Source organism: Pyrus communis, chromosome 4, assembly GCF_041283825.1.
Source record: "Pyrus communis isolate YQ-2024b chromosome 4, ASM4128382v1, whole genome shotgun sequence".
Classification (NCBI taxonomy): domain Eukaryota; kingdom Viridiplantae; phylum Streptophyta; class Magnoliopsida; order Rosales; family Rosaceae; genus Pyrus; species Pyrus communis.
The window spans coordinates 18,307,540-18,328,805 of record NC_142568.1 but is presented as its reverse complement, the minus strand read 5'-3'; the positions used below and the strand labels follow the sequence as shown (position 1 = coordinate 18,328,805).

Sequence of the window (21,266 nt, the reverse complement as noted above, 5' to 3'; positions counted from 1 at the left end):
TCTAAAATTATGGAACCGCCCGACCTAGCTTTGTCCCTACCAAATTTGGCCCCACCCCGACCCGCAGGTCCTGTACCCGTTTGCCCAGCCCAAGAGATAAGGTTTATGTCCCCCTTCTTTTTCATGTATTTTTTTATTATTATTAATTTTCTTGCATTATGATGGATTAAGTTTATGTCCTTCTAGTAAGTGTAACTTTTTTTTTTCCTCTTATACTTTCGAGGTTTTCTATATAAAAAAATAATAAATAATAAATCGTCATCAAACTGTTAATTTATTATATATAGGAAATAGTTTTGTGAAGCCCAACTGCTTTTATGTTGGACCAACCTGACTGAATTGACCAATTTTACAAAAAGGCCCAACTTGACCCAAAATTCCTCTCATTCTTTTTTGTAACCAATAGTACACGGGAGGGGAGTATCTACATTAATTAGGTTTTGTGCGGCCCAACTAGTTTGGTACTACTTTTTTGAGTTTTCAATCTTCATTTTTTAACAAATAATATTATCTACACTAAGAAAATAAAAGAGTGGACTAATTATTTGTAGCCTTCACTTTCCTAAAGCTCCTCTACATTAGCAGCTTCTCCATGGACTCTCCAGGAGAAGTTTCCAGTGTCAAGCCTCAAAGCACGCCACTTGACATTCCCACCTCAATGCTTTTAGGAACCTCATCTTGTGCCACCAATGTTAATAATATATTTTGAAACATAAATTTTTAATTCACCCATATTATAACAAGTGAATTAGTTAATTGTAAGTGTTTATTTACTTTTTTCGGCCCAGAAAACCAAAACCTAATTAGAAATTGTTATTTGCCTCACAAGACTTGGAAATATCTGGGCTAATTGAAGCCTGTTGCAATGCCTTCGTCCTGAACATTAGAGATCAAATCCAAGTAATTAGCAACATCATTACCATGAGTGTGGAGCATAGACATAAGAGCGGTAGTAAACTCGTTCGTTTTATAAGTAGGTACTTTACGTGTCATAAAATAAGTGGAGGGACACAAAATAATATATCATTTTCTTCATTTATATTATAACATGTGATGTACCGTTTAAATACTCGGTATTTAAAATCTCTCCTCACCACATACAAAAGAAGAATAGTTCCTCTTGTATGGTCAATCCAAACAAAAGAATACAATACCAATGTAGTATAGTGTGAGTTTATTTCAGAAACAAAACCAACCTAAACCCCATATCGAATATTTATATTTATACATGTAGTCATCCATTTGGCAATAGAGAAAGTGGTGCCAAGTTCATGCGGATGATCTTATTAGGAAACATCTTCAACTACAAAACTATACTATGATGGATATTTTGATTGCTTCCACAAACTTCCAAGCAAAGCAAAATGGAAGCAACAAAATCAAAATATCACCTTTATCGTAGCAAACTGTATATATATTAACATATGGGACTCATCAAAATTTAATTTATAGAAAGCAGCTGGGCACTGCTAAAGGAGATGAGCAGGCTGCAAAGTTCCAAGGAAAGCTGATGTGGTCCTCCTCATGAGGGAGAAGCAAGCTGTGGCTTTGAGCAGTATACAACTCTGAGTTAAATGCAAACTGGACATTAGGGTCATTTTGATGATGGTGCAGCCTGAGCTTCTTCAGAGTTTGGAATTGTTCTGCAGATGACTGTGTTTCGCTTCTGTCAGGCTCCGAGTCGGATGCAAAGTCCTTTGCATTTGATTCCAAGTCGTCACAGAGAGAAGGGAGCGATGTCCGCGACAAGGGTGCTTTTCTAGGTTTTGTGATCACGATAGGACGGTTCTTGTTTGTGTTATGGCGTTCTGCTGAATATCTTTCAAGAAACCTTCCTTGGGATTCAAGTTTATGTTTCAGGTTCTTTTGCACCTTCAAAATAAACCCACAACAAAAGAACCATTATTGGTTTGTTTTGGTATTCATGTGACAGAAATTCTAGGTTCTATTTCCCATAAATATATCGACACAATAGATGGCGTAACAGTATGAATTTAATGAAGAACGAACATTTGTTCCATAGCAAACTATTTATACGGAGGTAAAGATTTTTACATAACTATAATTGGATATTATATATGTACCTCATGTTGATCACTGAATCTCCTGTGTACCTGTATCTGCATAATTTTGAAGGCTTCATTGAGCTGAGCTGCACTAGAAGTTGTTTAGAAAAACACAGCAGTTACAAAGTAAGTTAGTACTAAGCCAATAATTAATTGATACAAACAGCATAATAACTATCATTTTAATTCAAAACCTAGGGAGAGTGGACATGATTACTCACGATGTTGTACCAAAATTAGGCAGCATTTCCGTAATGTTTTTTCTCTGAAGCTTGCCTTCTGTGCAAATTAAACAATGGTACCACAAGATAAGTAAGCATTAGGGTTTAGATGTCATCATATGTACCAAAATTTTTAAGGGAAATTAAAATTGAACTCACTGCTCGTCGACTCTGGAATGAACTTTGAGATTCTATACTTCTGAAAATCATCACATGAAAAGAAAAATAAAACAATCAGATAGTTTATCCTAGAAAAATTATTGAAAATTAAACACAGTATGTCAAAATCGGGACGTGACAAAGGGAAAGAGAGAGAACCTGCAAATGGCTTTTGATGTGGTAGATGGTCAGTCCGGAAACACTCATAGCTTTCAAGATACCCTTTGGTGTTGCCCCTATAAAACCAAACAGATTATAAACCTAAATAATACGCACCAGCTACAGGCTATAGCAACAGCACAAGCCAGGCACATCGCATCAAATAACCGGGGAACTCTTGTAACCTCGTATGTATACGCATTTCGTTCTCTCTCACATCACGTGACCTCTCGTATCATGTGATATAAAGAGAGGGGCTAAAACATAGGTTACACTCAACGTGTTTCTCAAGTAACTGGGACAATATTCATGTCACGTTAAACTAATAAACTTCATGAACCAAGATTAATTAGACTTACGATCAGGGCCACCAAGCTTAGTAACTGCCTCCACAAACCTATCATGCAGCTCTTGCGTCCACCGCAGGCGATCCTTGTTTGCCGCAGAGCTCTCTGATCGTCTCGAACTCATCTCAAAATTCGACCAAGATCAGCAGCTGCTCCCGAGCTCTGCGGAGAGGAGGAACACGATTATAATAGAAGGATCAACATGTACGAGAAGCAGCAGTTGGAGACAAAACAAATGACGATGTGAACAAAGTGGTGAGTGCTGGATTTGGATATATGCCTTACGCTGTCTCCAACTGTCGGATTAAACGAAGAAAACGCAGCAGAGTCCACAACATTTCATACTTCAATGTCTTACGTCTTAAGACTTTGTAAGTCAAATTTTTCGACTTGGTTTCATTGGTTGCAGTGTTCTGTCCGAAGTTGAACGTACCTTGGTCAAATCCCAAACCTTAATCACTAGGAAAATAGTAGGGCAGCTTGATAGAAATTGTATATGCCCTGCTGTCATATTATATTTTTTTTAAATAAAATTAACATTGCACATATTGGTTTTGTACGCGTAATAGAGTTGTGTAATGATTGATAAAGGTAAAATTGCGAATAAACATGTCGACATTCCCAAGCAAGTCAACCCCAACCGATTAGAAATACTATGTTGCAACTTTTGAACGGGTCGTGCACCTTACATGTAATAAGTATTTATTGGACAAATAATGGTATTGGGAGAGAAATTTTTCCAGGTTCCGTACACATCTGACACCTGGTGTTCCAACAAATGGAAACTACACACGTGGCTCTTCATTTGTTTAATTAAATTGCATTCTTGAAAAACCGAAGAGACAAGAAAGTCTATCAAACTTCCATTGCCGTTAATAACATTTAAACGCCCCGATGGCCTTTCCTGCCCTCATTAGGATAAACCAATCTACTGCAGTTTATCAACAATTGCTTCAGATTTAGTTTCAGACAGTTTCTTTGAGTTGTACTGTCATTTTCCTTGGTTGGGTTATTTTGGCCCTTTTATGAAATTACATAAAATAAAAAAAACCTCATTTTACAGACAGATAAGTGCAAATAGGCCGCCATGCATGCCTTGTCAAGCCAAATCATTCAATACTCCTTGTTTGATTTCATGAAAATCAGATTTTGAAAACCAGAAGAAGAAAAATAAAAACCCATAAATACCCATGAAAGAATAAGAAATTACTCAATGAAGCTTCGGAGAACTGAGAAATTAACGATGGAGGAGGAGGAGGAGGCCATCGCACGTTGCAGCAATCTGGATGATGGAGGAGGCCAATGCACATCGCAGCAATTTGGATGATTTGACAAGTGTCTATTAGACAGATGGCCAAATATATCCAAAAATAGATCGAAACTCATAGGGTGTGTATGGTCTAGTTCGGCCCGGTTTCACCCTCAAATTGGAACCTGAACCAGAAATATCAATAGTTCAATTGGTTACAGTTTTCTTAAATTTATCACTAAAACGTATGACTCAGTTCACGCCTATTCCAGTTCAATTCATGCAGGTTTACGGTTCTAACCACAAAAAAAAAAATATATATATATATATATTGAATCTTCTATTTTCAATACCAAATACATATTTTAACCATGAATTCAAGCAAATTTGAGTTCACACAACTAGATTTACAAGATTTGTGACCGAAAGATAAAAAGTGTACATATAAATATAAATCAAAAGATAGGAAACCTCTTATCAAACCAAACTGTACATAAGGTATAATATACTAGAAAAGAATGAAGAGAAATAAAGAAGGGGGAGAGAAGTGAAGAAAAGCAGTTCGATCCGGTTCCATTGATTCTTGGTATTTTCAAACTGAAACAAATACCGGTTTGAGACAGTCCGGTTCGGTTTTTGTCACAATTTTAACTTTTTTGATCAACATAGTTTTTTATCTTTTTTTGTCACGATTTGATTTGATTATCCGGTTCGACGGTTTTTATGCCCACCCCTCAAAACTCAATAAAACAATACATATGACATCAAAGATCTAGGAATTAGATTGATTAGGAGATAGGTAGTCGATCCCTTCCTCATCTCGAACTCCCGACTTTCTCGATTCATGACTTTCTCTTATTTCAACTTACAATAAAAACTTGTACCCTGCACCAAGAATACCACATGTACATGCGTACCTGAAGAGTAAATTTCAGATTTGCCAAACCTGGTTTAGACTTGTCATAATTTCCTAAGGTTGAAAGATTGGAACAATAACACTAACAAGAAGCAAATATAATTCATAAAATTTGTCATAATTAAGAACTGGAAGGTTATATAAAAGCCGAAGCAACGTTTGATAGGGAAGAAGAAGAAAAAAAGCATCTATTATGAACAAACATCACAACAACAAATGCAGTACATTAAACAGTGACATTTCCTATACTACTTTGTCAGTCACGGAGACGACGTTATCTGCCCTTTTCTCGTCCGACGGTTTGGGTTGATGGTTGAGTGTCCACTACTGCCTGCCCCTTTTCAAGCTGCAAGACGGGCATTTGTATTGCTTGATGTTCTCGGCCTTAGCAGGTGTTATCTTAACACATTTTCCATGGAACCATTTCTCGCAGATGTCACACCCGATCCAAAATTCATCTGCATTGTAATTTCCACCACAGCTACCGCAGAGAGTTTCGCTATGTTCATCCTCCTCCTCCTCGAAGCTCTCGTCAGGTAGCTTAGGAGTGCTTTTCACTAGTCCATCACCAGATCTCTATAGAGAAGACGAACAAGTTAATGGCCACTACGTAACAAACAAATATTCCAAATTCCTGCATCAGCAGTACTGAAAAGCAAGCAAATTATAAGACATGACATCTTTTAAGTACACCAACATCAGCGATTTTCTGTAATAAAAAGATTTTTTCTTTTTTTTCCTTTTCTTTTTTCTTGAAATAACAAAAGAATCTTACTGTACATCGTAGCAAAAAGCTTCTGAACTAGGTAAGAACCTTACACAAGAACGGGTATTCTAAGATTCCAAGAGGGAAAACAAAAGAACAAGAAATGATTCATCTAACCTTCGTGCTGCCTCGAGATTTGCTTCCACTATCCACGCTGGGCTTTTCTTTGACAGGTTTCCGTTCCGTAACAACTTCAAAGACAGTAGGCAGATCATTGATCAAGCTAAATAGGCGTTTCCTGTCATACAGAACCAACTCATGATGGATAAAGCCATAGAGAACTCAAGCAAAGGGGCATGGTGCATAAAAACTTGCTACAATGGAATTCCTCGATACCAAACAATGGAAGATATTAAAAAATGAGCCATATAATAAATTTATCGTTGGTGCATTGGTGCAAATTGCAGAAAAGGGGATCAAGTGCTAAAACTTCTTCAATGACCATAAGGGACTTTTTTAGGTTCATTTCACGTTGATATTATAGTCAAGCGGGACATTGGAGAATTCACTGTTAAACTAAAGGATTTCTATCAATGAATATATGATTTCAGTTTTATCACTACTATCATCAATGGAGACAACTAACACTAAACCAATTGATCCACTCATGCTGCTATTTTGCATCTGCTTAAAAACTAATTTCAACTCGGCATCTAGAGTTCAGACATCTTACACACATGCATCAACAACACAGAACAAGGAACACTACCAAGTATCTATACCCCATATATGGAGCAACAACAAAAAAATCTCAGGTACCTCTCATTGCGGTTCAGACGTGCTCCAAAATAAAAGGCCACAGACAGCAGCCAAGAATCACTGTGAACAGCAACCAGAGAAAGCCAGTCCCTGCGGTTCATGCCATCTCTTGCAAAATTGATCCCAAGTGCTGGCTCAGGAAGCTCCGGTGGGACTTCTTCTGCTGGAAGCGTCACCTCCCAGGTTTCATTCGGGTGCCCATACAGACACAAGTTCTCCTTTTCTAAACCAACCAGAGTAATTAGAACCAAGGAAAACCATGAATTGGGTCAACAAAGAATCTGTGAATTGGTTTCAGCTAACTAAAGTGAATTTAAATACAGGTAAGGTCAAAAGGAGTTGCGGTTTTAACAATTAATCCAATTAATTACCACACAATTACAGTAAATTAAGATTTAGCAGAATCGAAATAACAGGCAAAGTAAACAAATTACTTTCCCTAGATTCTTCCATATTCTTAGTCTCTAGGAAACATATACAAATCCTTTTTACAAAATACATTAAGCATTTAATTAACCTAAAAAACATTCACAAATTCATACAAAATTACAAAAGCTAGAACCCTAAAATACAATTAAAATTTCACAAAGCAAGCAAATTGTAATTAGAAGTCTGATCTACAATTAGGCATTTACCTGGATCACAGAGTCCGTAAAATTCATCGACATCTGCGAGAAAACAAAACCACCGCAAAGGTCAGAGATATCCAAAACCGAAAGAAAATTAAGAGAGAGAAAGAGAGGGGAGAGGGAGAGAAAGAAAGATTGGAGTACCGCAAGTTAAAGCACTGACGACGGCCTTTCTCCGAGCACTGTAATCCTTGAAGATCTCCTCCACCGTACGGGGACTCGAGGCCATCTCCATGGGATCTAAAAACGCAGCGTTTTGGGGAAGAAATTGGGAATTTAGTATTAGGGTTTGAGTGCAGGGGAAGAGTTCGAATTAGAGAGAGGGAAGGAGGAGAGCATGAAGAGAGATCGGAGGAGGAGAGAGATGCATGTAAACGTGATGTGAGAGAGAGAGAGAGAGAGAGACAGAGAGAGCGGGGGTGTGTTTAGGTCGCGGATACTTGATAAATCCACTCCCCCCTTCGAGTTCTATAGAGAATCCAAAATACTGAGAAATTTTAATTCATCAAGGACATATATTGTATCAATTTCACATGGACGCCTCTATACCAGTTCTTATTTGCAATTTGACCCCAAATTCTTTTGGTTTTTTTGTATGGGTGATTTTGGGGTATTTGTTAACAGCCATGGTTCGTTTTAGACTTAAAAATTAGTAAAAGCACAAACAAGCCAAGCCAATTTATTAGGGACTACTGATTTGGTTGGTTATGTTCCTTTGATAATTACATGGACCTTCATTATGTAAAATGAACGATTTTTTAAAATGTGTTTTACCATTGCAGACGAAAATAGTTTGGAGAAAGAGATGTCGAAATGTTTGAATTTAATTTGTTGTATTAAACTATTAATTGCTTGATATCAATGGGGGATCTAAAATATAAATGTAAATGGTAACTCTACTAAGGAAATTTGAAGTGTCAAAAATCAAAAAATTATTATTATTGATTTGGCTCAATTTAAGCAGTTTTCAAATAAGGCAAACCGAAATGGACCAAATTAATTGCGGTCTGGTTCGATTTAGTCCAAGATTACACTTTCTTACTTTAAGATCAAACCAAAGTGATTGGACTGGTTTGATTTGGCTGGTTTGAATGATTTGGTCTTTTTTCCCCACCTCCAATGGGTAGCAACTGTGTTAAATCGGCTAATCTGGTGAATCGAGGTCATGTCGAAAATTGAAGAAGAATTTATATATAATGGGGACGTCAAGGTGATGATGTCCCAAACCAATCATAGGACACTATGTAGTAGAGTTAAGAACAAGACAACACATTAAGATGCACAGCAGGGAAATTCCCTTGCATTTCAATTCATCGACGTACTCCACCAGAAGAAACTCCCGATTCTTTTCGCAAGTCCGTGCACGAAGATTTGAGGAACCTTCGTATAGAATGGTTAGGACAATTTCATCTACAAGAGATGGTAATGTCGAATGTGATGAGTGCAATGCTGGAAAACCAAGCTGAGCTGATGAAACTATTTAAGTCTAACCGGAAAGAAAACCGGCAGCTCCAGCAATTGGTTTGAGTTCCGGTAAGGACCGTCATTGTTTTGATAGTTTTTCAGTGGCCGTTTGCTCTATAGGTGGATGAGGAAACTGCATCAACTGAATCTGCATCGCATTTCGGCGTTTCTTCAATTGCATCAATTTCTTGTTCATGCATCAAGTTTTCATCAGAATATATTTAGATTGACGAGGAAAGTAAACACACTGAAAATATATTAGAACGGATTTATTGTCGTTGCTGATAGAGCAGCAATCTACTTAGTACACAACAAACACAACAAACACCTTTGTAAACCTAGGAAAGCTAACACTAGCTTGGAAGATAATACGGACTTGTACGAGTCAATGACCTGCGTTCACGAAGATGGCAGCAACATTCTGATGCCGGATTTCTGCTCTGAGGTGAGCTTCGGGATCTTGACGCCAAACTTGACGATCAAGTTCCCCTTCTTGGATTGTTCCTTCTGGATAGGCATCCCTTCCCCTCTAACCACTTCTTCATGGGCCTGGCAGATAATGGAATCGATAGAGACTCTCAGATTTCTCCCGTCTAGGGCTGTCAGCTGCGCGGTGTGACCCGCCAGAGCCTCCGCGAGAGAGACCTTCTGAGTGATGATCAGATTGTCCCCGTCCCTCTTGAAAACACTGTGAGGCTTCTCATCGACGATGAAGACAATGTCTGCTGGTATCACACCTCGCTGTGTGTCGTGCCCTTTCTCTTGGAAAGTGATCTTTGTGCCCTTTTTCCATCCCGGCTTGATCTCGATTGTCAGAACTTCTTCCACCGTGCTTTTTCTTCTGCACCGAATAAAAACGAGCATTTTAATTTACTTCAAATTTTCTTTGACTTGGAACCTTGCAACCAAGTTGATTGATGGTGCTAATGTATCGATTCGTAGTAATAATTGGTTTCAAAAATATTTTCTAAACATTTTCATTGAAGCGACAATCATTTTAAAACACTTTCAAACAAGTCTTAGGCTTTTAGCAAAAAATTAAACAAAACAAAATATTCATAAAAAAGGGGGGAACAAGGGCTTTCCCGCTAGCACCAAGAACATCCCTGAAGATCTTCAGCTTCTTGGTGGCGCCCTTGTACAGCTCCTCCAAAGTACAAGGCAACGTCCTTTCAATGGCCGCTGCTTTCCTCGGCCCATTTCCAGGTCCCGAGTCCGCGAATCCAAACGACTGGAATACATCTTCCCTCATCGGTCTACCTTCGAAAAACGTCGAGAATATCTCTTCCGGTTGCCGGGTCTCCTTGACCCGAGACCCCCAGGCTCCTGCCCCGAAAAAGTCCGTGAAGTTCAAGCGGGTCGACCCGGGCGAATCAGGAGGCGTCGCTGCCTCTCTCTTCAGACCCTCCTCGCCGTGCTGATCGTACACCGCTCGCTTTATGGGATCACTCAGAACCTGCCCATTTACCCATCAAATTAACAACAAATTTCAGTTAGCAAGTTCAGTTAAAATAAACTAAACGTAATATTGCAGCAGCTCCCGCCCATTCTGCATGCTAACAACCAAAAGCGCTTTTTGATTCATGAAGAAGCACCACTTCCAGGTGCTTGAAATTTTCTATGGGCTTTACTTAAAACACTACTAACAAAAAAGCGCTTATAAATAAAATTGTTTTCTACATAAATAGTCTCAGAAGTGACCATTTCATATTTATAAGCGCTTATGAACAGAAGTGCTTCTGTAAACAATAGTTCCAATCGAGACCATCTACACCGCCAACAAATTAGAGCAGTCTAAAATATCGCTTATGAGAAGATAGAAAACAAAAATCGGAATGATCACATACCTCGTAGGCATCGTTGATTAGGTTGAGCTTGGCCTCGGCGGCTTTCCTCAAGTCGTCGCCTCTGGCGTTTCGCTGAACTTGAAGAAGCTTATAGTAATCGACGGCCATTCCTCCCTCTCTGTTTTTCTCTGCTCACTCAAAACCGTCGGATCTTCTGTTGATGTAAACTCTCTGCGTTGTTGTGCGTTAAACTTCGGGTGCTACCATGTTTATATAGCGAGCTCAATTATTGATCGCACCAAGGAAACAAAGCAGAGTCACAATGATGGATGGAATCTGCAAAAGCAGAGGGGCAAAGGGTAATTTCGTGGGACTTCCGAGACAAGGTACTAGTACAGTGGCTTGACTTCTGTAGCAGAAGACTTGTTAACCGAAAAATATTTCAATGTGTCGGAAACACGATTCGTTACATTGTGTAGTTGAAAATTTTCTTTTCATGTATCCAACTATTTGTGTCCTCATGGTTGGTGTACACGGAACATGACTTGTTACACTGTGGTTGGAAATTTTCTTTTCACGTATCTAATTGTTTGTATCATTATACTTGATGTACAGAGCTATGTTTCGACATATTGGAAAAAGTGTGATTAGCTTTTGTTTTACGAAGTATTTTCAATCACCACCATAAATTACGTTATATATTCATCATGCTCCTCGTCATCTGGTTAAATGAAAAAACACGTGAGACGTATAATACGCTGTATGATAAACATAGACTATAATTTATAGTAGTAAGCAAAAATACTCTATTGTTTTTGGTTATTTGGCGGGATTGAAGGATAATTGGAAATTTAGGCGAAAAATTTATTCTAGACTACTTCAACCATGCAACATGTCCGACCATTCAATATCTAACAAGTTTCTCTGCAAGCCTAAGTAGAAGTCTAAATTGAGAGTAAATGGTGATAATAATATTAAAAGAAAAATAAATAAATAAATAAAAAATAAAAAAAGATAAAAAATATTCTTGGGTTATAAACCTCCACACATGATCAAGCTGCCTGACCAAAACGAGACACAAACATTTGGTTTGACAAAGCGAGGTTTTGCAATATTCCACAAAGTGCACAACAAAGTTCCTGGAACACTTTAAAATCCACTGTGCTATTTATTAATGTTAAACAGAAGGGGGCAGATTCTATCCAGCATTTCTACATAACCAACAAAAAGATTGGACAACGAAAGAGGAATGTGGAAATCAACATAACCTCCTAGTCAAATATTGTGATCAAACATCGAACCCTCATTCGACGAGGCATCAATTTCCAAACCCAAAAACAAAAAGCGCTAAGAAAGCAAACAAATGCAAAACTTTCACAAGTTCGGCGGGATGGAAGGGAGAAGGGAGAGCTACCATTGGCCTTTACTAAGATGTTAATAACCGTTTCATGTTGGTTTTTTGGTCCGAGGTAAGCTTGGTCGGGAACTTGATGTTGAACTTGATTCTCAAGTTTCCCTTTTTGGAAGGCTCCTTGGGAATAGGCATCCCCTCCCCTTTAACCACTTCCTCATAGGTGGGACTGATGATATTGGTGATGGAGACCGTAAGATTTCTGCCGTCGAGGGTTGTCAGCTGTGCCGTGTAACCTGTCAGAGCTTCCGCAAGAGAGATCTTCTGAGTGATTGTAAGATCATTACCGTCCCTCTTGAAAAGGGTGTGAGGCTTCTCATCAATGATAAATACAAGGTCTGCTGGTATGATTCCTCTCTGTTCATTCCCTTTCTCCGGGAAAGTGATTTTCGTGCCCTTTTTCCACCCTGGCTTGATCTCAATTGTTAGAATTTCCTCCACTGTGGTAGTTCTCCTGTAAACAAAGAAAGGAAACAAGAATAAATAGCATATGGATCCAACACAGACTTGTTAATGTACATCGTTTTTCAATACTTTTACCTCTAGTCGATTAAATTGATCCAAAAGGTGCCAATTTGACACCTGGATGATAAACAATAACATTACTAAGGACAAGAACAGCATGCTAAAGCCACAGTACCTCCCAAAGAGTCTCTTTCCGACGTCAACACGTATTAGATAAAGCAAATATTCATCCTTCCAATCAGCAAATTAATCTAACCACAACCATAATTCATGTATCAATCAGCAAAACTATGATGCCCACAAAACCAAAGAGATATTTCTGTCACCCCAATGCTAAAGTCTAAACATACTAGTACGCCTAGGTAGACACGGATAGAATACATAATCATAGTACACAATATAGGGAACAATGCAAAACTTGACCACATAAGCAGACACAAGAATCCATCATTAATAAAGCAGGAATAAGCATGCACAGTACATGAAAGCATTAAGATAAACAATGTCTTATAGTTATTTGGGCATCTTGGATTCCCTATCTGCTGCCAGATATCCAAATATAGAAAGTTTCTTGTCGTACTCTGCATCATTTTGGATGACTGTCTTGACTGTGAGACAATAAAAGACACCAAATACATAAATATGAGGAAATATACATCCATAAGTGTTATGAGGTTTACTATTCCACGGTAAAAAATTCCCAAGATTATTCGATAGTGCCTTCCAACAGTTTTGTAATCTCAATTAACTGGAATTAAGTAACAACTAACAACTAAGAAATAATCATAAATTAATGTGATTTGGCATTAGGTCAAACTACTTCAAGCATATGAAAGGATCCAAAGAAGGAAGTAATATCTCGTCGTGGGTTTCAAAAATGAGTTATAAGTGACAGGTAAAGTTGTATGAGATGATTATCAAGGATATAGTGGAGATTAGATTATATAAACTTGAAACAGAAATAGTAAGGTTAAGGCTTAGTCCAGTCAGTTCATCTTTAGTTTATTTCTTCATCAGCACTGGCTATCAGGTAAACCATTACTCAACAAGAAACATCTACACAAAGCTCCTATATATAGCCAGATTCCTAAGTAGATGTATCCAAATTTTCTAGTTATCGTGTATTGGGAGACCAAGAATCACCTTGGAGGAAATTATAAGGTTAGTACTGGAAATAACCATAATCCAGATTTAGTGCATTAGGTAGCACTATTAACTAAATTTTGTTAATGAGATCAATAAAAAAGATGCACATCCGGTGATATAACAAGCTCTTGCAACCACTAATACATACTGATGTTTTGTGCAATTTGTCGACAAGAACTTTCCTGCTCCATTAATGATACTTTTAATCAAATGAGAAGTGATCTCATGCGGGAAACAAGACAACAATATAAGTTAAAAACTTAAAACAACCCCAAGATCGAGATAAGACCCTCAAGCAAACAAGTACCCAGATCAGTAGTCATATCATCATCCTTGTATACTTCAAAAATAAATGCTTTTATCCCCACCTTTCCTGCCTCTGGATAGTAAACAAAGTATGACACTGCAATACTTTTCGCAAGCAGGGATCATATGTTCGCAAGCAAGGATCGTACTTTCGCAAGCAAGGATAGTAAACAAAGTACGATGCAATACTTACATTAAGAATAACACAAACTAACGGAGATCTGACCTAGAATTCTAAATACCCAAACAAAAAAAAGCCACCTGAAAGATGTGAGAAGACATAGTAACAGGTACCAGTCACTTAACTATGAACAGTAGCAAAGGTAATATGAAGCATATTAACAACTAACAGACAATGGCATTGCTAAGACAGATATGTAGGGAGATGATTTGTACAATCAAACAATGCTCACAGAGAACGAAAAATCTTACCCACTAGCATCAGGAACATCCCTAGAAATCTTCATCTTTTTGGTGGTGCCCTTATACAAATCCTCCAAAGTACAAGGCAATGTCCTCTGTATTGGTGCAGCTTTCCGCGGGGCAGCTGCAGAAGGCTCTGCTCCGCCTCTAAACTGCGCAAATATGTCTTCCCCAAACATACTCCTCGGAAACGGGTTCCCGCCAGCCCTCGACCCGCCTGCCCTTGACCCACCCATGTCCGGCATCCCCCCAAAACCCGAAACCCCAAAAAACTCGGAGAAAATATCGTCAGGGCTCCGGGTGTTGAACCGGAACGTCGTCGGACCACCCTCATGCCCTTGTCCGCCGGACCAGGACGAATCGGGCGGCGGTACCCCTCCCTTCAACCCCTCCTCCCCGTACTGATCGTACACTGCTCGCTTTTGGGGATCACTCAAAACCTAACCAATCAATTCAAAAATTGGAACAAATCTCAGCCTAAAATTTGGGGAATTTTGGGAAATATCGAAATCGAATTGAGGGAGATTAACATTAACGTACATCGTAGGCTTCGGAGATTTGCTTGAATTTGGCCTCGGCGGCTTTCTTGTTGTTAGGGTTTTTATCGGGGTGCCACTTCATGGCGAGCTTCCGATACGCTTTCTTCAAGTCATCGTCTTTGGCGCTTCGTTCTACCTGCAGAACCTTGTAGTAGTCGACCCCCATGCTTCTCTCTCCTCTGTTTCTCTCTCTCCTCCCTCTGTGCTCCTCTCTGGTACAAAAGCCTGGGAAGATTTCTTCTCGAAAACGCTGCGTTTTGGTGCTAAACCTGGCCTGTTCTGGCCGGAGTTCCGAAAAGGAACTGGGGTGTAACGTGAGTGACGAGTCGTCTCGACAACCACCGTTTTATAAAATGGGCTGATGCGGGCCGTCAGATAGCAGATCTTATTATCTTGGACTTTTTTATTTCTTAAACTATAAGAGCATTCCCAGCGTTGGGTTTGGCTCAGGGGACAGGCTCGAAAACAAGGGCCCGAGGGCCGGTGGGAGGGCTCCAGCGTGGGCTAGCCCGATGGAAGGTGGAGGCCCAAGCTCCGGGCCCGTGGGGGATTGTCAGCCCAAGAGTCCGAGGTGGGCGTGACGTCAGGCTGACGCCAGGGTGGAGTCAGCGCAATATTTAATTTTTTTTGTGTCAGGCGCGTGCACCCCACCCGCGCGTGGGGGCGCGTCGCCGACACAAAAATCAGAAGAAAAAAAAAGCTGTCAGTTACTGTTGGGAAGCCACGTGGCTTCCCACGGTGCGTTAGATCTCAACGGTCCCTTAATTTGGACCGTTCGATCTCAACGGTAAAAAAAAAAAAAAAATTAAGTCAGATTTAATATCCACCGTTCGATCTGAGATCAACAGTGGATATTAAAATGCTTTATAAATAAAAAAATAAATGACGTCTAAAGTACGTATTAGGGAATGCACTATTAGGAACAAAATAATCATCCAAGAGTTCCATACCTCGTCGTTGCCTGCTTCTATCAAGGTTTCCGGAACGGCTGGGCCTGCAGATCTGAGCCGCAGCTTGGATGACTCGACAGGAATGTGAGGCTCTGCCCTTTCTTACTTCATCATCTCTCATTTGACGCTCCTCATCCTCTTCCCTCTCATTTCTTACCCCCTGGTGATTGAACATTGCTTCTGATTCGTTAAACAATTTTTCCTCTTCCTGATTGAATTCCCACATCATCCTTGAGGAAGAAGAAGACGACATTGAAAGAAAGAAACAGAAACTATGAATAATGATACAGATTTTTGTGAATAAGGAAGCATAAACTATGAATAATGATAGAGATCTTGAGAATTTTGGTGTGAGATTTGTGAGGATGGATGGTGGATTATATAGAGGATTCAGAAAGGATTAGGTTGTGCATAATGCCACGTGGCATGCCGTCATTCGTTACAAATCTGATGGAAATCTATCCTCAAAGATTGTGAACAGATTATGACACGTGGCATGCCGTCATTCGTTAAAAATCTGATGGAAATTTATCCTCAAAGATTGTGAACAGATTATGACACGTGGCGCGACGTGATTGGTTAATAATCTTATTAGAAATCCATCACCAGTAATTGTATTATTTTGTATTATTTAATAATACTTCAGATAATGACACGTGGCGCAACGAGAACGATTAAAAATCTTATCCGATATTACAATTAAAATTATTTTGTATTATTTTATAAATAAAAAAAATACTAATATTTTATTGCCTATTGCCATGGCTATTGAAGTGTAACGGTGGAGATGCAAATTCTATTACCAGGGCTATTTACTGTTTATTAAAGGCAGTTACTGTTCATTAGGTGGATTGAATAGTGCATTGCCAGGGGGAGGGCTCCAACGCTGGAGTTGCTCTAAGGCCCAACTAAGTTTTTTTTTAACCTGAAGTTAAGTTGTATTTTAGTCGAGCGATAGAGTTAGTACGCTAAATAATTAGTTGGGAAGGAGAAGGAAAATTGGTAGGCATCAAATCCACAAATAAAGAGCATAAGTATAATTGTATTCCATCAATGTGATGAAATTAAGTTGTTTGATTGTATGAAAATATAACAACTAATTTATAAATTTTTTTTATAAAACCTATAATTTGTTGGTTATTTTCATGCAAAACATTTTACAAAGTAGAAGTTGTATTAAAACAAAACATTCAAAGTACCATGTTTAATGGATTTCAACATCTAATACTAAATTGTTTAGTGATTAGTTATGTGGCCATACTCCATCGAATTTTACTGATCTAAACTATTTATTTTTCAAGTTACACCTCATATAGCATCTTTGCAAAATATTAACCAAATAAAAAATATTTAATATGTCACATCCCGGCCCGAGGTAGATTACTTCCCCGGCCCGCTCCACCACTGTAGCACGATATTGTCCGCTTTGGGCTTACCATTCCCTCACGGTTTTGTTTTTGGGAACTCACGAGCAACTTCCCAGTGGGTCACCCATCATAGGATTGCTCTAGCCCCCTTCTCACTTAACTTCGGAGTTCATACGAAACCTGAAGCCAGTGAGCTCCCAAAAGGCCTCGTGCTAGGTAGGAATGAGAATATACATATAAGGATCACTCCCATGGGCGATGTGGGATGTCACAATCCACCCCCCTTAGGGGCCCGACGTCCTCGTCGGCACACACGCGACCATGGTTAGGCTCTGATACCAAATTGTCACATCCCGGCCGGGGGCGGATCCCTTCCCAGGCTCGCTCCACCACCGTAGCACGATATTGTCCGCTTTGGGCTTACCAATATACATATAAGGATCACTCCCATGGGCGATGTGGGATGTCACAATCCACTCCCCTTAGGGGCCCGACGTCCTCGTCGGCACACACGCGACCATGGTTAGGCTCTGATACCAAATTGTTACATCCCCGCCCGGGGCGGATCCCTTCCCGGGCCCACTCCACCACCGTAGCACGATATTGTCCGCTTTGGGCTTACTATTCCCTCATAGTTTTGTTTTTGGGAACTCACGAGCAACTTCCCAGTGGGTCACCCATCATGGGATTGCTCTAGCCCCCTTCTCGCTTAACTTCAGAGTTCCTACGAAATCCGAAGCCAGTGAGCTCCCAAAAGGCCTCGTGCTAGGTAGGGATGAGAATATACATATAAGGATCACTCTCATGGGCGATGTGGGATATCACATAATATATCTAATTGAGTTCAAAGAAATGGACGAACATTTTCTTATGAGAAAACATTGAAATTTCTTCATGGTAATTAAATAAGCAAATGACTTGAGATTAAATTGAATTTTTGCAAAAATAATTTTTGAATTGAGACTTACAAAATCGATTGAATTTGACGTGGAATGAATCCTACAACTAATCTCCATTTTTAAAATAAAATAAGAATTTCTTCCTTTAAATAATAGAGTGACATATAACTCCCAAATATTTTTTGTTTGCTTTGATGGCAGATTTTCTCATGAGTCATTGAGTCATGACCAAACTTCTTCACCAAACCCAAAACTCCTATAGGCTATAACCACGCCATTACCAGCTGCAAATTTACGCTACGTCCAACCCACCCAATAACTAACCTTAATGGAATGGTTCAGAGATTAGAGATGAATTACATATTCGTATTTCATACTGCATGTTTTGGATTCGATTTATAGCACTGGTAAACCGCGCTATAATAATCAAATGAAGGCTAAAATATCTATATAAATCTTCTCAACCGCTAAAAAGATAAATGAAGAAGTCACCATGTGATCATCTTAAAATAAATAAATAAATAAACCCACACAATAACTCTGTCCCATAAAAAGGGAAAAAATTATTAAAATTGGTCAAAATTTGGAAAAAATAAATATACCAAGCACAAGGAGACATAGTTTTTCGAGTTAAAAAGCAAAAGGTCCATCACCACCATCCCATATTTTAATTTTTTCCAAAAAGTGACGAATCATATCACGTTACCATGATTGCCTCTCTGAGCTAGAATCGCGTTCAGTCACCGATCGGAGTTCGGCTGCTGCTATGGCGCCGATGGGACAGCCTGCCGCCGCCGCCGAAGTGTACGTGCCTATGACCCTTCAAGTATGGCGAGGTCTCGTGAACTGGGTGGGCTTCTTCTTCCAGATTATTCTTCAGATCCTCAGAGGCGCGCCTTGCCTTCCTCACCTGCTGTCCTGCATTTCTTCATCTTCTCCTCCTGCTTTCAGGCCTCTGCCCGTCGCCGAAGTCCCTCTCAACGACTTGTCGTCCTCCGCCCACGTCGAAAACGGCGTCGTTGATGGTCGCCCCGTCGAAAAGCTCACGGTGCGCTTCTTCTTTCTTCATCTCCTGGTTTTATTATCGCAGTTGTTAATTTTTACTGTTGGAAGTTAATTTCGTTGCATTATTATTTTCTGGGGTAATACAACTGAAATTTATGATCGGATGCAGTTAATTATGCGAAATAACAATCTGGGTTCTTTGCTTTATCAATAAAACTATCTGGGTTAATTGCAAAAACTGGGATTTTTATTTGCTTCAAGTGAAATGAATCACCATGGTGTTCTTAATTTTTTTTCCTTTCAAAATTTTACGGATAGAATTTAATTCGATTTAGTTAATTAAGCTTAAAAATGTTGGAACTTTTAGGCTTGTTTAGTAATTCTGTGAGTTGTTAATTTAATTACTAATTGGATTTTGTAATGTAGGTAGTTCTTGATTTGGATGAGACTCTAGTATGTGCTTATGAAACATGTAGCGTGCCTGCGGTTGTTCGTGCTCAAGCAACGGAAGCTGGGCTGAAGTGGTTTGAAATAGAATGTCTATCTTCAGGGAAGGTATGTAGACCGCCCGTTCTCTGCAACTTTCATGCTGAAATTTGTTTGCCATCTGATAGTGCGTTTAATATGATAATTCTTTGGGTTGAAGGAGTCTGATGGTAAACCAAAGGTCAATTATGTGACAGTGTTTGAACGTCCTGGTTTGCGAGAGTTCTTGAAGCGAGTTTGTGAGTTTGCTGATCTTGTGCTATTCACTGCTGGTCTTGAAGGTTTGTTGGTATCCCCGTCTTCACAATCTTTTTTTTATTCTATTTAGTTGTTTATTTATTTTGGATTTGTTATTTGATGACTCCAAACAGATTATGCTAGACCACTTGTTGACAGAATTGATGTGGAGAATCTGTTTAAGCTTCGTCTTTATCGGCCTTCTACAGTTAGCACGTAAGTTTGTGATTTCCTTTATGTAACACCTCTTCATGTAAAGCATGCCCGGTGCAAATTCATAATAAGTGCTGACCCATTGTGCGATATATCAACATACACACGGACACGCACACATATGAAAACATAAATATAGCCGAATTTTGTACTCAAAGCTGTCAACAATGTGAACTAGTGCCAGTCTGCAAAGGAAAAGCCTTTGTGATTTATTTTTAAGGACTCTTTCCAATTTTAGTCATAAGTCTAAGCATGGAATTTGTTATACTGTGTGCAAGGAATGATGTTTGAACTTGTGTAAACCATAGGGAATTTCGGGAGCATGTGAAGGATCTGTCATGTTTGTCAAAAGATTTCTCTCGAATCGTCATTGTTGACAACAACCCATTCAGTTTTTTGCTGCAACCGTTGAATGGAATTCCATGCGTTCCATTTTCTGCTGGACAGCCATACGATGATCAGGTAATTCACTAATTCGCATTTTGAGTAAAGAGTTTATTAGTTATCTGAAGTATGCTCTGATTACAACCTTCTTTGCCTTTCATTCCGTCATGTCGATTGTATAGCTTTTGGAGGTCCTGCATCCTCTCCTCAAGCAGCTCTCCTTGCAAAACGATGTGAGACCTATGCTTCATGAGAGATTCCACATGCCTGAATGGTTTCAAATGCATGGATTCCCCGTTTCTGGTTGAGAATATGGATGGTAATTCGGTTACCTAATGGATAGCTGCAATTTGTCTCGGGGCAGCCAACCAGATAGTTGTCCAGTGGAAGCATTTCTCAAGGGGTATCCTGCCCCCGTAAATTAGTATTCCGCAGGTGCCGGCAAAATCCAATTCGTTATATTGCTTCCAAGGCCAACAATTTTGACCTGGGAACATATTACGAAGGCTGTCTCATGGTAGGATTAACTCCTATTCTTTTGTAATTAGACGAGATTTCAAATAGGATGTAATGCGTTCGGAAACTTCTGGGAAATTTTTTGGTTTATTCTTTTGACAGTGTAATGTTAGCATGTCATCTCTGAATTTAATCGTTTTGTTTTCACGAGGCTTTAAGACATATGCTGGACCATAAACTGCGACTGAACGGAGTATTACTCCATGCTTCGATACAAACTTTTAGGGCCTGTTTTTGGACTGCTTCTACTGCTCAGTGAAACTTGAAAAGTACTTCAAGGTCATGGAACCGCTTTCTGGAGAAGCACTTGTACTTCTAGGAAAAGCACTTCTTAGCAAAAGTACGCATTATATAGCTTGTTTGTACCGGAACTACAAGGTTCACCGAAGAGGAAAAA

At 39.3% G+C, this 21,266-nt stretch overlaps 5 protein-coding genes across 5 annotated transcripts; 1 reads left to right on the top strand and 4 right to left on the bottom strand.

The window, feature by feature from the left end:
- Nucleotides 1-1,174: 1,174 nt before the first annotated feature.
- Nucleotides 1,175-3,348, bottom strand: LOC137721893 (myb family transcription factor PHL6-like). The gene is made up of 6 exons (XM_068460917.2): nucleotides 2,965-3,348; nucleotides 2,606-2,682; nucleotides 2,447-2,486; nucleotides 2,288-2,345; nucleotides 2,085-2,157; nucleotides 1,175-1,872 (listed from the first exon to the last, which is right to left on the bottom strand). The coding sequence occupies exons 1-6, from the start codon at nucleotides 3,074-3,076 to the stop codon at nucleotides 1,447-1,449; spliced, it is 786 nt and encodes a 261-aa protein (XP_068317018.1). The 5' UTR covers nucleotides 3,077-3,348; the 3' UTR covers nucleotides 1,175-1,446.
- A 1,852-nt stretch (nucleotides 3,349-5,200) lies between these two features.
- LOC137722494 (PHD finger protein ALFIN-LIKE 1) lies at nucleotides 5,201-7,760 on the bottom strand. Its single transcript, XM_068461509.2, has 5 exons — nucleotides 7,416-7,760; nucleotides 7,278-7,310; nucleotides 6,643-6,865; nucleotides 6,001-6,121; nucleotides 5,201-5,693 (listed from the first exon to the last, which is right to left on the bottom strand). Exons 1-5 carry the CDS (start codon nucleotides 7,504-7,506, stop codon nucleotides 5,442-5,444), a joined length of 720 nt encoding a protein of 239 aa, XP_068317610.1. The 5' UTR covers nucleotides 7,507-7,760; the 3' UTR covers nucleotides 5,201-5,441.
- A 1,229-nt stretch (nucleotides 7,761-8,989) lies between these two features.
- On the bottom strand, nucleotides 8,990-10,787 carry LOC137722367 (uncharacterized). The gene is made up of 3 exons (XM_088692736.1): nucleotides 10,583-10,787; nucleotides 9,822-10,191; nucleotides 8,990-9,577 (listed from the first exon to the last, which is right to left on the bottom strand). Exons 1-3 carry the CDS (start codon nucleotides 10,688-10,690, stop codon nucleotides 9,135-9,137), a joined length of 921 nt encoding a protein of 306 aa, XP_088548862.1. The 5' UTR covers nucleotides 10,691-10,787; the 3' UTR covers nucleotides 8,990-9,134.
- Nucleotides 10,788-11,658: 871 nt separating this feature from the next.
- Nucleotides 11,659-15,202, bottom strand: LOC137722973 (uncharacterized). The gene is made up of 3 exons (XM_068462111.2): nucleotides 14,814-15,202; nucleotides 14,283-14,713; nucleotides 11,659-12,387 (listed from the first exon to the last, which is right to left on the bottom strand). The coding sequence occupies exons 1-3, from the start codon at nucleotides 14,976-14,978 to the stop codon at nucleotides 11,949-11,951; spliced, it is 1,035 nt and encodes a 344-aa protein (XP_068318212.1). The 5' UTR covers nucleotides 14,979-15,202; the 3' UTR covers nucleotides 11,659-11,948.
- Nucleotides 15,203-18,602: 3,400 nt separating this feature from the next.
- Nucleotides 18,603-21,016, top strand: LOC137722864 (uncharacterized). The gene is made up of 6 exons (XM_068461966.2): nucleotides 18,603-19,076; nucleotides 19,460-19,588; nucleotides 19,680-19,800; nucleotides 19,891-19,972; nucleotides 20,278-20,431; nucleotides 20,536-21,016. Exons 1-6 carry the CDS (start codon nucleotides 18,795-18,797, stop codon nucleotides 20,659-20,661), a joined length of 894 nt encoding a protein of 297 aa, XP_068318067.1. The 5' UTR covers nucleotides 18,603-18,794; the 3' UTR covers nucleotides 20,662-21,016.
- The last annotated feature ends 250 nt before the right edge of the window (nucleotides 21,017-21,266 follow it).

What these genes read in the sequence shown, in the direction of transcription:
- LOC137721893 (XM_068460917.2), bottom strand. Translation starts at nt 3,076, where the DNA reads ATGAGTTCGAGACGATCAGAGAGCTCTGCGGCAAACAAGGATCGCCTG. An exon ending in TAAGCTTGGTGGCCCTGATC is followed by an intron (nt 2,683 to 2,964) that starts GTAAGTCTAATT and finishes TTGGTTTTATAG; the next exon opens with GGGCAACACCAAAGGGTATC. An exon ending in ACATCAAAAGCCATTTGCAG is followed by an intron (nt 2,487 to 2,605) that starts GTTCTCTCTCTT and finishes GATGATTTTCAG; the next exon opens with AAGTATAGAATCTCAAAGTT.
- LOC137722494 (XM_068461509.2), bottom strand. Translation starts at nt 7,506, where the DNA reads ATGGAGATGGCCTCGAGTCCCCGTACGGTGGAGGAGATCTTCAAGGAT. An exon ending in CGTCAGTGCTTTAACTTGCG is followed by an intron (nt 7,311 to 7,415) that starts GTACTCCAATCT and finishes GTTTTCTCGCAG; the next exon opens with ATGTCGATGAATTTTACGGA. An exon ending in CGTCTGAACCGCAATGAGAG is followed by an intron (nt 6,122 to 6,642) that starts GTACCTGAGATT and finishes TCTGTATGACAG; the next exon opens with GAAACGCCTATTTAGCTTGA.
- LOC137722367 (XM_088692736.1), bottom strand. Translation starts at nt 10,690, where the DNA reads ATGGCCGTCGATTACTATAAGCTTCTTCAAGTTCAGCGAAACGCCAGA. An exon ending in TAATCAACGATGCCTACGAG is followed by an intron (nt 10,192 to 10,582) that starts GTATGTGATCAT and finishes GTAAATGGGCAG; the next exon opens with GTTCTGAGTGATCCCATAAA. An exon ending in GGATGTTCTTGGTGCTAGCG is followed by an intron (nt 9,578 to 9,821) that starts GGAAAGCCCTTG and finishes TTATTCGGTGCA; the next exon opens with GAAGAAAAAGCACGGTGGAA.
- LOC137722973 (XM_068462111.2), bottom strand. Translation starts at nt 14,978, where the DNA reads ATGGGGGTCGACTACTACAAGGTTCTGCAGGTAGAACGAAGCGCCAAA. An exon ending in AAATCTCCGAAGCCTACGAT is followed by an intron (nt 14,714 to 14,813) that starts GTACGTTAATGT and finishes TTGATTGGTTAG; the next exon opens with GTTTTGAGTGATCCCCAAAA. An exon ending in GATGTTCCTGATGCTAGTGG is followed by an intron (nt 12,388 to 14,282) that starts GTAAGATTTTTC and finishes CTTTGTTTACAG; the next exon opens with GAGAACTACCACAGTGGAGG.
- LOC137722864 (XM_068461966.2), top strand. Translation starts at nt 18,795, where the DNA reads ATGGCGCCGATGGGACAGCCTGCCGCCGCCGCCGAAGTGTACGTGCCT. An exon ending in AATGTCTATCTTCAGGGAAG is followed by an intron (nt 19,589 to 19,679) that starts GTATGTAGACCG and finishes TTTGGGTTGAAG; the next exon opens with GAGTCTGATGGTAAACCAAA. An exon ending in CGGCCTTCTACAGTTAGCAC is followed by an intron (nt 19,973 to 20,277) that starts GTAAGTTTGTGA and finishes TGTAAACCATAG; the next exon opens with GGAATTTCGGGAGCATGTGA.